This window comes from Trachinotus anak, unplaced genomic scaffold (assembly GCF_046630095.1).
Source record: "Trachinotus anak isolate AG129_WGS33_773 ecotype Australia unplaced genomic scaffold, CSIRO_AGI_Tana_v1 ptg000008l, whole genome shotgun sequence".
Taxonomy (NCBI): domain Eukaryota; kingdom Metazoa; phylum Chordata; class Actinopteri; order Carangiformes; family Carangidae; genus Trachinotus; species Trachinotus anak.
The window spans coordinates 19,246,347-19,260,878 of record NW_027273859.1 but is presented as its reverse complement, the minus strand read 5'-3'; the positions used below and the strand labels follow the sequence as shown (position 1 = coordinate 19,260,878).

The 14,532-nt window shown below is 43.6% G+C and overlaps 1 protein-coding gene across 2 annotated transcripts in view; it reads left to right on the top strand.

Moving 5' to 3' along the window:
* The window catches only part of sema6a (sema domain, transmembrane domain (TM), and cytoplasmic domain, (semaphorin) 6A), a 100,818-nt gene that overhangs the window by 73,219 nt on the left and 13,067 nt on the right, over nt 1–14,532 (top strand). Inside the window, exons 12-18 of one of the 2 annotated variants that reach the window (XM_071483300.1) lie at nt 191–346; nt 2,685–2,858; nt 4,688–4,828; nt 4,954–5,031; nt 9,871–9,929; nt 10,808–10,828; nt 14,228–14,407. In XM_071483300.1, the coding sequence (XP_071339401.1) occupies nt 191–346; nt 2,685–2,858; nt 4,688–4,828; nt 4,954–5,031; nt 9,871–9,929; nt 10,808–10,828; nt 14,228–14,407 (809 nt within the window). The remainder of the gene's footprint in view (nt 1–190; nt 347–2,684; nt 2,859–4,687; nt 4,829–4,953; nt 5,032–9,870; nt 9,930–10,807; nt 10,829–14,227; nt 14,408–14,532) is intronic. The other variant, XM_071483302.1, reaches the window with a different exon arrangement.

Sequence of the window (14,532 nt, the reverse complement as noted above, 5' to 3'; positions counted from 1 at the left end):
AGCCTCTTGGAATGAGAGTTCAGTAATTTAAAGCTACACTCTCATTGATTTTAGGGAAGTAGAACTTTCTGTCTTCTATTGGAGCTCTGACCGTGAAAAAAGCTTTCCACTCCTATTGCTCCCTACTTTTTCCTCTCTCATCATCCCTCCTCCTCATCACCATCATCCTCTTCCTGCTCTCCATTTACAGACCTGGCAACTGTGCCGGCACTCCATCCATGGAGAGGTACAAAGTATCCAATGAGTTCCCCGACGACACACTCAACTTCATCAAGATGCATCCTCTGATGGACGAGGCTGTGCCCTCCATTGCTAACAGGCCCTGGTTCCTCAAGACCATGGTCCGGTACGTATTACACACTCCAAAGGCCGTTGTAATCAGAGGTCTATGAGCCTCTTAGGCCCAGGACAATAATTACGTGAAGTGCTGCACTAAGAGTCCGACGGCTCATTAAAACGCAGTAGTACTCCACCACAAACTAGCTGCTGACCTATTTTCATCGTAGTGGAGGAAATACTGATACACACCATACGCTATACTATATTGTCATCCTCCCTGACTGTGTAGTGATGTGATAAAGACAGAGTAAACAGTTTGAATTCTCTGTGATGTCTGTCTTTATGCTCTTCATGAGATTTAGGCAACATTTAGTCTGTGGTTGCAAATTGCTTGTTTAAATCCTCTGAAGTTATTTCAAAGAGAGGATACTAGGACAGTAAAAGTTTTTGTTTTTTTTGTTCTGAGTTCGTTTTTTTCTCATGACTTTCTAGAGTTGAACCCATTTCCCAAAAGTCAGTGCACTGTGGCTGATACCGTTTGATCATAAAGGTCTGTCTGACTTTTAGCTACACTTCACACAGACATTTCAGCCAGCCTCTGGGGGAATACGACAGCATACCGCCGTCCCATCGGCAGGGCAAAACTAGCTGACAGAGCATTTAGTGAAAAGTTTAAAAAAAGAAAAAGAAAAAAATCTCGTTTTTCATATGGACCTGATTCCCAATTGCAGCTGCTCAAGATTTAAGGTCAGGAGTGCTTGCCAGACCCTTGACATGCCTCAGTGGTGGTAACATCACTTTAAAGATGAGATACATAGAGAATTCTTCCTAGGTTTTACAAATTATTCGTGTTGTATCACATCTTGCAGCTACTTTGCTGAGGTTTGACCTACATACAGAGCAGGCTTAGTCAGAATATGAACAGCTTTCATCAAGGTAATCCCTATAACTCTCTCTGTTCATTAGTGCACCATATCATACAGCCCTATTATGAATAACACGGTGTTCTGTTTTTACATAATCAGCAATCAGACTATTTGATTTGATTTGAAATGACACCACTGTGAGCAGGGACTTGCATGCAAGTCAGAGGCAGCAGTTAAAAGCATTCTGTAAGCTCAAAAAACATCATGAAGGCATATGAGGTGGAAGAAGAGTGAGGTCTTTTATGCTAATTGTCACAGTGTAAATGTGAAATGGTGCTCCTGAACTGAAATCAGCTGGAAGCAAAATCAGTAGCAGGATTTGACCCTCGCTAATATCCTGCAGAGGTCACCCCAATATCCAGCAAAAGCTTTTGCTTCAAATTTGAAAGAGCTTTTCTGACCGGAGACTGGCTGTGCTATGGCAGGGACCTCAGCTGGCTGGACACAGTGATTTAAATGGAAGAGGCGTTGGGGGGGATTCTGAAGAATTCCCCTCTTGAGATTTGTATTATCCTGAATAGGAGACAGTGAACATCTTAGTCCTTGGGATTGCATTATTTCTCTGAGATCAAATCACATTGACACGGTCCTTAGAGCGCCTGTTATGCTTGAAGAGATCAAAACCACATTAGGCCTTCAGACGGCTGTTGCTGTTGATTGGATAAAGCCACTGACACAGAGCATAAAGATATTTCATGGAAACAGAGGGGAGATGGGATGCGAGGATGTGACCTTGTGTTTTTTTTTAATGGGCTCATGGTGTAAACTGTTAGTAAGGTTAAATTTACATGAATGCCAGCCAAAATAAGTTCTCCTTCAGAGTAAGGAATATTTTACCAGAATGTACCGTTTGAGGACACAGAGTAAACCATTAACGAGGGTTAAAGTGGACTACCTAGATTTCAAGATAAGCTCCAATCTTTAATCTTTGAATTCAATCTCCTCCAGTAAAAAAGTCAAGAAAAAAAGCTTTTGCTGATACACAAGGCAGATATGTGCCTTTTTGATAACTTGAAGAGTTTCTTGGCCCTGAAACTAATTGAGAGATGGATACCGGCATCTGTGGTGTGATAAAATCAGATGGTAAAAGTAAGTAGCCTCAAGAGGTACTTCTTCAAACCTGTTCATATTATCTGATCTGAATTTTATTTTTAACACCCACCAATGGGGCACCAATCTAAAACACACTGACTGGCAGGTGTCTATATTTTATATATTAATTGTTTGGGAAATTTACTCGCCTACACTTTGTCGTTATTATTTCTTTACTCTTTCTATGCAATGCAAATTTAATCTCACAAGTTTCTGAATGTGGCCCAGTAGAAAGAGTACTTCATTGGGACAGAAAGATTTATACTGAATCCCTGCTGGTTGGCTTCATCACCATCTGTTGCTCTTCTAAGGGGCAAACTTGTTCCTCGATTGGTGGGCAGACTGGCCAATGAACCGACTGATTTGACTTGGTATTCCTTGTTACAGGTATCGTCTGACGCGCATTGTGGTGGACAATGAGGCGGGTCCCCATAAGAACCACACAGTGGTCTTCCTGGGGTCTGAGAAAGGCATCATCCTCAAGTTCCTGGCCAAGATGAACAATGGCTTCCTCAACGATAGCCTGTTCCTGGAGGAGCTCAACGTCTACAACCCAGACAAGTATGTAGCTCTGGGTGGACGTGTGCATATGTGAGAGAGATGGATAGAAATAGAAAAATACATGGATACAGTTGCTACAAACAAAAGAGGGTCAATTTTTGCATATATGTGTGTTAGAGAGAGAGAGAGAGAGAGCAAGAGTGTGTGTGTGTGTGTGTGTGTGTGTGTGTGTGTGTGTGTGTGTGTGTGTGTGTGTGTGTGTGTGTGTGTGTGTATGATTTTGTATGTTTCCAACCATCTCCCAACTCAGCCAACCCACCAACCCACCAGCTCCATCAGTACCAGTCAGTTCCCCTGACCCAAGCTCTATAGTGAAGCCAGCCAACCAGATGGCTACTCTATCATTTAAAAGAGTTTTATCAGGTTACACTTTGTCCAACCACAGCTACTAAATTAAAGACATAGACCCGAAGGCTCTGGATAGTGTAGCGCTGTGGTTCCCAACCACAGCGGAGCCCAGCTCCTCTAAAATCATTGGCTGATTAAAGGAAACACACATACACACACATTCTCACACACCAAGGCCTGTGTTTGTCTTCAGAGCCAGCCTCTGATCTTTAACTAATACATTACAAGGCAGCTAGGTACATGTATGGATGTGAGCGTGTGTGTGCGCAGGAGTGTGTGTGTGTGTGTTTGTGTGGGTGTGCTCTGGGTTCAGTGGGGTGAAGCAAGTAGAGCATTGTTGTGTATTTGGAATAGAAGTGAATAAGGAAAAATCAGCCACAGTACGACCCTGCCAAAGCAAATATTTAGTTGAGGGGTAATGGATGAGGGGGAACGAATGGCAGTACAAACAGAGGAGGGAGAGAGAACTGAGGTGAAGCCCAGAGAGGAGAGATGGAAAGAAGCAGAGAGGAGAATACGTTATTGCGTTAGACAACCGAGAAGAAGAAGGGACGGAGAGCGAGGACTTGACAGGAGGGCTTTCAAGGTTACCACTGTTTGTTATCCAACATGCTGCGGCCATGTGACGAGCCGTATGGAGGGGATGAAGGGCAGGCCCTGCCCTCTTTACCCTTCCCTGGTTGTGTCTCTTTCTTTCCTCCTCTCTGTTTCTCTCTCTTTGTTTCTTCTCTCTCTCTGTGGCTGAGGGCGAGCATTCGCCGGCTGCTGGCCATCTGGCTTTAGTCTGTACAGTAAGTGACTTTTCCTGCTTCCCTCCCTGGCTGGCAGGATCAGCGCAGGCCCGATTGCGGTGCATTACCCAGTGTAGATGGACTCTAAGCCCTAATTGAGAGCGTTAATGCGGGACCAGAGCACTACGAAGGGGAGATTAAATCCCGGGAGCTGGATGGTGGGATGGAGAGAGGACTGGATCGAGAGAAGGGATAGAAAGATGCTTGACACGCCCAGAGGGATTAGGGTGTGCTCCTATGGGGCCGAGGAGACAAAGAAGACTAGCAGGGATGGAGGAATGGAAGAATGGTGGAGCAGGAGGAGGAGGGGGCTGAGTTAGTGTTAGTGGGTTTTACAGTTAAGTGCGGTGTTATTGCTGACTGCTCACAGTGCCCATCTGTCTGTTTATCTGTGTATCTGTATCACCCCTTTTCTTTATCTCTCTTTATCTCCCACTCTATTCCTGACCCCATGTTCTCAAGTCCAGCATTATCTCTTTTCTCCCTGACCACACAGTCTCTCTCTGCCCCATCTTAATCTCTCTCTTTTTATCTCTTTAAATGAACTGGTAAATCTCATTTTGTGACTTCTTCGAACTCTCCCTGCCAACTTTTTATAGACCTTGTGCCTAAACAACAAAAAAGTTGAAGGAAAGACAGAATAATCAATGTTTTTATCCTCCTCTCTGTCTCCTTCTCTTCATCCCATAGGTGCAGCATAGATGGTGTGGAGGACAAGCGCATCATTGGCATGCAAATAGACAGCAAGAGTCATGCTCTGTGGGTCGCTTTCACCTCCTGTGTGGTTAAAGTACCACTGTCTCGCTGTGAAAGACATGGAAGATGCAAGAAGTAAGTTTGATGCCTGCATATGAAATCATCATTCCTACTCAAACTAAGATCCCCTCTCAGAGAGATAAACAATATTCTAGTGCACAATATGACAAGGTCTGATATTGTATGTGTTTGTCTTCCAGGTCCTGTATAGCCTCCAGAGACCCGTATTGTGGTTGGGTGTCAGAAGGAGCCTGTAGACAAGTAGTTGGTAACACAAAGTAAGTAAACACAACCACAATCACATAAGAGTTGGAAAGTAGGAGGAGACATGCTATGAAAGTAAATACCTGCTCATTTTACGCATAGACAAGGCTAGGTGAGTGGCAGTTTGCACGCTTCCAAAGCTCAGATGTGCATGAAAATACTAATTACTTTTTGCGTACATGACATAAGGAGAGAAGCCAACAACTGTAGAACTGCATTTTGCTATAAAACATCCAATCACATAGTTTAAAATACTGCTCAGTGTGCTGGTAAGGTAAATATTATACTTTGTAGAAACCAGAAAAAAATAGCAGTTTAAATCAGTTTACTTTTGGACTTTTGCAACTTTAGGTTCCCAACTGCTACAAAGGCCCTGTTCAGAGCAGCTGGCATTAACATTTGTCTCAGGTGATCCGATCACAAGTGAACAGCTCTAAGCACGTCTGTTGACACCTGGCATTAAAATGCATCTCGTAACATGTCTCGAGTGACTGCTTGTGATGGGATCTCAGCTCCCTGCTCTATATGCAAATAAACATGTACATCATTTCTGTTTAAGACCAAATGCGCGGTTGTTTAAACACTTGAAGATTTTAAACACTTGAAATAGTAAAAGACCAAAAAAAAAAAAAATCAATATGTGGCAGTTAAACAAATAAATCAATGTATGGGAAACACTGAAAATTGTAAAAAATAATTTTGGCCTTCATTGTGGCCAAGGAAGCATTTGCATTCACACACCTAAAAGAACGTGGCTACATGTGGCCCAGACAACCTCTGAACGTGGTCCGAGCGATCAGATCTCACAGGTGCTTTCACACCTGTGCTTAGAACCATCCACTTGTGATCAGATCAACCAAGACTTATGTTAATGCCAGGAGTGAACAGGGCCAAGTCATTTTGAATTTGCTACAGCTCTGGTTGGCAATGGCAGCTAAAGCTCATGGGTATCGATTACGATCCATCCTCTGTACAAAACCAATGGAACAAATATGATCTCTCAAAGTCAAAGTAACATTATTCAAAACTGTTGGCCACACCATTAACCTATACTGTACCGATACCTAACTCCATATTAACTTCATATCTATGGAATGGTTGAATTCAACCAGTTTGACATTTTAAAATTGTTATACATGTCCCCATGTTTTGCATTAGTAATGAATGCGCTACAGTACATGTACATGTAAAACAATGTGCAGGTTATATGTTTTAGCCGAGAGCAGTCATTATAATGGTGAATTTTAAAGAGCCTGAGAAACATGTGGTTTATAAGCAAGTTTTATAAAACACTATCCCACCTTTTTTTTGTCATGCCTGGTGGCATTCCTGTCTCGATTTGTCGTGTCTGTGATCTTTCTAATTTTATGGTGAGTAAGTGCAATTTCCTCCAGCTGAAAGGGCTATTGGAAGAATGAATGGAAGGAAAGTGTTGTTAGCCCCAGGCTCTGGGTTGGGTACGCAGAGCTGGGGAAAGCTCGATGGTCACGGTAACTATAATTTGTGGCTGTAGTTATGACACAGACCCAGATTATGCTTTCTGAAAAAAAGAAGCATATGGAGTTTTGTGGTGGGAAAAAACATTTTACAGATGAAGTCATAACAAAAGGACCAGTGCTCTAATGGCTATTTGACACTGAATGAGTTTGATCCCCCTGCTGCAAAATGATCAGTCCGGCATGCCAGTAGACCAGAGGCACACGTACCCACACGTACCCCACACATACACGCAAAACACGTGGAGCAAAAACACACACGCTACCCATCCTATTATTATTCTGCAAAGCTGATGCAGTGAACTGTTCTGATTGAGTTTCCACTCGAGAGCAGGAGCTGACACAGTGGCATTAAAGGGGGCAGATGACCTTGCTCTGTTACTGTACAATATTTTTAAGTGAGAGGGTGGGGGTGGAGGATTAGGCCCGGTAGGATCTGTTGGTGTGTGGTGAGCTATTCAAAGCATTTGCCAGGCTGGACAGAAGGAGGGATGAAACGAGGGAGGGGAGAGTCAGAGGCATTTTGGTGTTAAATAAAAAGGTTTGCTCAGACAAACAGGTCCCTGTAGAAAGGAGACTATTTCTTAACATCAGTCCCTCTTTCTTATGTGTTCTTTTCCTCATTAATATAAAAACTCTTTTTCTGCACTGCCTCTTCTCTTTGTTTCCTTGTCTATCTTTGTGTATGTCTGCCTAACCAGGTACCTATCTTCTTATCCCCATGCTTGTCTGTGTATCTATTTTTATCCATCTTTCTTTTTCTTTCCTCTGACATATTATTTCTCTCTTGTATGCCTCCCCTCCTTTCTTCTTCCATCTGGCCCCGGTGTTAGCGTGCCAGCTTTCCCATGTGGAGTTATGCCTCTTATACCTACTGCCTATAAACAGCTTGCACTCTGGTCTCCTGCAATATGGTCCCCAGTCACCCCCTGTTCATGCAAATGATTGCATATGAATCTGTATGGTTGTTAATATGTAAACTAGGTACATGACCATGTTTCACTGGCAACAGATCAGCATATTCATGATTTATTTATTATTTAAGCCACTGTCACAGCCATTGTCCCTGTCTTTTCTCTGGATTAGAGTTGGGGTTTTATAAAAATCTGCCCATATACTGACTTATTACATGGTGAGCCCCTGATTAATAAAGTTTGACTTTACTGCAGATATTTCTTTGTAAATCAAAGCCATGAATCAAAATGATTGGGCAATTTTGAGGAAACATTATGCAAACTTACTTTACACTATATGTACAGTATATTAAGTTCCTGGAAGCCCATTCTCTTCAGATATGAATAATTAATGTTATTACGCCTGACCTGCATTTCAGCAACCAAGTCCCTCTGTGAAACCACACATCTCACATAATAATCACATCCAATATAAAATGTGGCCCTCGGCTGCCTCCAGTTATGTACAGTTTGAATCAGATTTAAATATGCATTACGTGGTTGCAGTGGGATCTTAACTCTGAGATGAACCGTCTGTAGTGTCACGTTCGAACACTCTGCACTTCTAATGCAGCTGCTGTGGGACATGAACCCTTTAACAGAGGGTTCACACTGTGGTTCATTCACTGTCACATGTGCCAAGTAAGGGCCAGACACTGCATCTGTAGTGCGGCTACTCATTGTGAATTCATCTAAAGGTTTCATTGCATCTCTGGGAGGAAAATCTGACCGATATGAGAAGAGCCTGAACGGCATTTGTGCTAAGACATGTTTAATTGTGCAACTCTGCGTCTGCTTTGTGATTATGATTGTGTATGATAAGCAAATCAGATAAGCAGATTAAACGTACCCACAGAAATGAAAAGAGGATGCCACTGTTTGTGTGGCTGCTTTTGTGGCTGCTTTTAAAGGGAAATTGGTTATCAAGAGGGTAAAATTTACCATCTCCATCCCAATTAAGGTTCTGTCAAACTGGAGGAATAGATGAATAGTAAATGAATGGATGAAATTTTTCAATCACCTCCACCATATAAATATACATGAAGTTGTGACTTTGACTTTGTTTCTGGTTTGAGAGAATAAAAGCAGAAATCCAATTGTATTTTCCTTTTAAAATCTGCTGTTCTTGTCCTCACTGTCAGGTTCATGCTTTCAACTCTGATCAGGGGGATAAGGGGTGGGTGATGCTGTTTTGGAAAATCATTCTTCTTCATGCTATAATTGTGACCAGTGAAGGGTGAGGAAGATGAGAGGCGGGTGAAAAGGCAGGAGGAGGCGGAGCAGGGGGGGGGGCAGAGGAGGACTGTGAAAAGCTGTCATGCGTGACTGTGATCCTGGTTGACAGTTGGTCCGCTCTGTTTCACAGATCTCCTTACTGCCTGCTTGGTGGTCTTTCAGGAAGAAAACAGGTCTCTGTGCAGATTGCATTAGAAAATAACATCTCTGAAACACTCTCCCTCTGTGTCATATGATGGCCCTCAAGCATGGTTACCCCTCACTTCCCTGGTCTTGGCCCATGTGATTGGGACTGTTGCCTCATATCTCCACTGGAACCTAGAAGATGTCAGATACAAAGAGATTACGGGAGGTGCTGATGAAAACAGAATCACTTTTTGTGTATTTCTCCCTAAAGAAAGTTCAACATTTGAAATATTTGCTTTAGATGAGAAAATCTATACCAGTGTCATGTCTGTTAGCTTAGCTTAGCATAAAGACTGGAAACGGGGGGGAGTAGCTAGCCTGGCTCTGTCCAGTGGCAGCAAAATCCACCTACAAGCATCTTGAAAGCTCACAAAAAAAAATAATTCTTTTTTAATGCTACTGTAGGTTACCATATGTTCTTTGTGTGGATTAAACAAACAGAGTATAATGTGTTAATTTGTGAGCTTTGCTGGCAGGTCGATTTTGTTACCTTTGAACAGTCAGGCTAGCTGTTTTTTTCTAGCTGTTTTTGTGCTAAGCTAATTTAACCAGCTGCTGGCTGTAACTTTATATATTGTCATGAGAGTTGTGTTAATTCTCATCTAACTCTTGGCAAGAAAGCAAATCAAGTCAAACTTAAATTTTTTTTTAAAAGCGATACAACATAAGATAACTGTTTTTACTACAGCCAAATAAAACATAAATCTATTGTACTGTGCCAGCTATGGATTTACTCGCCTGCCAGTATTCTTCATAACCACTGATTTTAGGCCTCCAGGGTACCTGATAGGTGCTCTTTGATTTTGTTCCAGTACAGGGCTCTCTGCAGAGTACACACTGTGCAAGCATAGGGTATGCTGTGTGTCTGGGGCTGTTTTTGAAGTAGCCTTCCTATATAGCTTTGTTACTCTGCTAGGTGTGGTGAGCCTTCATGGCCTGGCCTGTTTTCCACTGCTGACCATGATGTCTCTGTCCCCCGCAGATCAGCCTTTGAGCAGGACGTGGAGCATGGTAACACAGATGGCCTGGGAGACTGCCAAAGTAAGCAGGGCCTCTTCACTCTTATCTTTCCTCCTCTCTTCCATACCCCCCCACCATTCCTCTCTTCTGTGTTAACTTGGTCTCCCTCTTCTCTCGGCCCTCCATTTCTTTCTTCGCTGCTGTCACCTCTTTCTCCCCCGTCTGTTCCACCATCACAATCCTCCCTTTCAGCCTCTTCCATCCATCTGTCCCTTTCGGCTCTCATCCTTCTCTGTCCTTCTCCCGCCGTTTCTCTGGTCCCCCCGGTCAATAGAGTGTTGTGTCCCATTGCGCAAAGACTGGGTTCCTTCTTGCAAATAGCTATGAAAACACAACCCAAACATTCAGCGACACACAGAGAAAGGATCTCACTTATGAGCAGTCACAGGGCTCATTTTAAAACATTAAACAAGACAGGGCTCTCAACCCAGTCAGACTCAGAAGCTTTGAAAGGTCTCTTTTAATCTACAACACAGGGAATGGCACATATGTATATTTGGTCTTTTCATGTCCAAAATAACTGTTTGGATAGCTGGTGCCCTGTTGATATTCAACTAAGCTGCTCAGTTTGAAAGAGAAACTTCAAAACAATTTGACATTAAATCACTCATCATAGTCCATTTCATCTCAAGTTCGACTGTTTACTCAGAGTAAATGAAGGCAGTGCATTTTCACTTCAGTTTCATCAGGATGTTTAGTCAAGGGAAACCATAGTGTTGTACCTTTATTGGCTGTAGAAGCCATATAGATCACCTGTGATTAAAAGTAAGGAGAACATTGAGCAGCCAGTCGATTCTGAATTACTTTAAAAGTCATGGCTTTTGATCATGTTAAAGCATAAGCTCTCTGTTCTGCATGCAATAACACGTTTCCCCTCATTTCCTCTCTTCTTCTTCCAGATACCTTTGTGGCGCTGAACGGTAAGTATCCCACATAAACTGTAGAGGCAATCAAAAAAAATAAATAAAGAAAGAAAAAAGACAGGAGCTGCATTTCATCTCCCCCAGACTCTTAAATTCCAGCCACACCTCTTCGTCTAGTCAATCAATCATTCCCTCTCAAGGAAATGAAAACTCCTCCCACCTGTGTAAAGAGGGTTTATTAATGACTCAAGGCTTTAACTGAATTCATTTCATTCCTTCTTTTTGATAGACGTTCCTTCCAGTTACGAAGGTAATGAAACATTAAGGCACGGTCGGTAAATTTCACTTCTTGTAGCATTTCCTCATCCAGCCCCTTCGGTGTTTAGAATAAAGGACGTAGAATTAGTAGAATTAGAAATCAGGAATGTAGAATTAAAAACACTGAATAGTGAGTCTGATTCTATTAGTTCAGTCACACCTTCTCTCCCTTCTTGCCCCCCCCCCCCCCCCCATCCTCTTTATCCCCTGTGCGATAGCATTGATTAGCCCTGACCTTTGCTTCATTAATTGGATGGATCTGGTTGTTGGTGGTTTCAGGTCTTGATGGTGCAGAAATGCCTCAACATGCACATTAAACAGGATGTGTGTCAACAGAGAGACAGAGAGATTAAACTGGCCTGTTTAGAGTGGACATAGATCAGATGTGTTTCTGCCAACTGCGACCAAGCATGTGCAGTTGGCAGAGACTCTCCGCACAGTCAAAGATGCTTAATTCAGAGAGGCCAATGTAAACATGCACGGATATTTTGGGTGCTGGCTTCTTCGTGCAGATATGTTCACTCTCCTAATAATCACACAATATCACAATCACACTCGGCTGCTGGCTGATTGATACCATTTTCCTCACTCAAGAATGATAAACAGATGTGATTAGCCTGCAGCAAAGGCCCTCTTATCCATAACACCCACACCTACACTCATATCCACCTTATTTTTATCTAATCGGAGGGTGCGTTTGTTTGGTTTTCACTGACTCTCTCTCTCTCTCTCACACACACACGCACGTACCTCACAGCTGCCAGATCAAAACAGTCAGATCCATACAGAAAGACAAGAATAGATATTTTGAAGTTGTTCCAGAAAGCCCAGCTTTCTCTCTCTCACCCCCCTGTGGCTGTACCCCCACTGTGATTCTCCCTCCTTTTGGAGATCCAGGGTCATGGAAAAAGCATCTGTGTTGGTGTGCACCCCTATAGTGCTGAATATGCTTCCACAGGCTTGGCTGTATGTTTTTAGACACACACACACACACACACACACAAACGCACACATGCACAGATAACACCCAGTTTACAAACCCCCCAAACAAAGTCTCAGCCATTGCCCCAGAGCCTCTCTGTCTATCTGTCAGTGGTTGATATGGATTTGAAGATAAATAAATGCCCCTTCTTCATTCTCCTCTCCTCTACTCCAGACTAGACACTGTTGCCTCTCTTTTAATCTGCAGAAAGAGAGGGATGTGCATCCGTCGGCAGTTTAGAGCTTTTTTTTTCTCCCCTGATCCATGGAGGAGCGCCGAGGCCCCGAGTTCTCTCTCTATGTGTGTCATCTGCCTGAATTGCACTTCCCCTGGCGGTGGGGGAATGAATTATAAAATAGGCCTGTCACACTAATCTCTCAGCCTTGGGCCAATAGTTAAATAAATCATTTTAATGATTGCCACGCCACACGGAGGAAGAGGAGGAGGAGGCTCTGGGTGGTGTTGTGTGCGGGTGTCTGATGTGCGTAGTCTACCAGCAGCATCAGTGTTAGCCTCCTAAAATGTCTCCCCATCTTCAAACAAAAGCATAAACACATATTGAACAGGCACTTGCACATCTGCAACCACACTCACAGACACACACACACACACACACACACATTGCTGTCACCTCCTCCGTGGAGAAAGCGTGTTAAAATGGGAATTGGGGGCTGAGCTCCACAGAGGATGTTGATAAAAGTGTTGTCACTCTTCATCAAGGGAATTTTTTTTTTCTTAAATGTGTGGCTTAAATACATTATATTAAATACAATATATATCTTGTGTAGGGTGGCTTAACTGTAAGCATGTGGGATGATAATGTGATTAGCACGGTTCAAAAATAAACATTCAGACAAAGCTTGTGCAGAAATTCTGCTTATAAAAGAAAATGAGAAAACGGAGACAGGCGGAAAGCAGGAAAGCACAGAGATTGTTAGCGAGACGTGCAGTGGTAGACGGGGAGGAGGTGTAGGTGTCATATGTCATCCACAGGTTATGGAGTACTTTGTTACATTTGTCAGATAATGTCAGACTTTCAGGTGCGTTTGGTTTATTTTCACAGATAGACAGTTTGTGCTGTTCTTATTATAGCCTCATCATCATCAGTGCTGCTTCCTGGCCGTGTTGCGGTACCCTCTTCAACTGTTGACCAGCAGTTCATTTAGCCATTAAGGAATTTTAATTACAAGGAGGGGTCAGATCAGAGAAAATTCATTAACTCTTAATGACATATTTCTGATGATTGATCTAGACATGTTGCTGAGGGCCGTGCTAAATAAAGATAAGCGACTGAGCACATGTGAAACATTTGGGAGAACTTCGGTTTAAAACAAAGAAAGGAGGGAAAAGTGGGGGTACATGGGACTATGTAGAAAGGAAGAGAGGAGCAGTTGGAAAGATAAGAAAAGAGGGAGCCGAGGAGATGATGGTTGCATCTCTAAGTTGCTTCTTTTGTGTAACAAACAGTCGAAAACACAAAAACAGTCAGTGAAATGTCACAAAGAAAAATTGCGAATATTTGGCATGAATGGAGCGTTATGACAAAAAAGATGGAACAGTGAGATTTACAGTAACAGAAAAGCTTGAGAAAGGCAGTGGGGAAGAACATGAACAGACTCAGAAGCGCTTTGCAGCTGAAGGAAAGTTACAGGCCACGATGGAAAGAAAGTTTGTCTCTTGTCCTTCATACCAAAGGTAGACACCCCATGGTGACTGTGGAGGGATACGATTGTACTCTGCTCCGCTCTGACAGACCCAGCAGAGCTTTGACATGTCAGTCAGAACAGGAGGGGAGAGAGTGAGAAAGACAGAGAGAGGCAGAGAATGACAGAAAAAAAGAAAGGACATGTCCATCCTGAGACACACACACACACACACACACACACACACACACACACACACACACACACACACACACACTTGCTAATGAGTTGCCCGGGGTCACTGGGGGAGAGACACTTTGTTGCCTCACACAGCCCAGCAGCTGTCCTTGTGTGCATGTGTCCATGCTTCAAAGGAGGAATAGATGTGTATGTTTGTGTATGTGTATGTGTGTGTGTGTGTTTGCGTGCACCCCTGCTGGCCTGTGCTCACGTGCACTGAAAGCCTGTCCCTGTCTGCCCCGAGCGTCGGTTAACCTGTGTTGTGTCCGGCAGGCCACCATCACCACCACCATCACCACACCCTCTCACTCCCCACCTCGGCCCTACCCGAGGCCGCCGAGGGCCCCCTGGGGCGGGGCCGCATGGTGGAGCGGAAGGACCCCCCCATGAGCTCAGACAAAGGGGAGGACCCCTACGTGGCCGTGCCCTCTCAGACTCAGCCCGAAGCAAATGGTAAGCCTTGGAACGCAACAGTGAGCGGTCAATTTGGTCCATTGTCACCTGTGGCAAGGGAGGGGGGAAAGGGAAGGGAAGGTTTGCGTAATTGAGATTTACGGCTGCCTGGCTGCTTCCAGCTG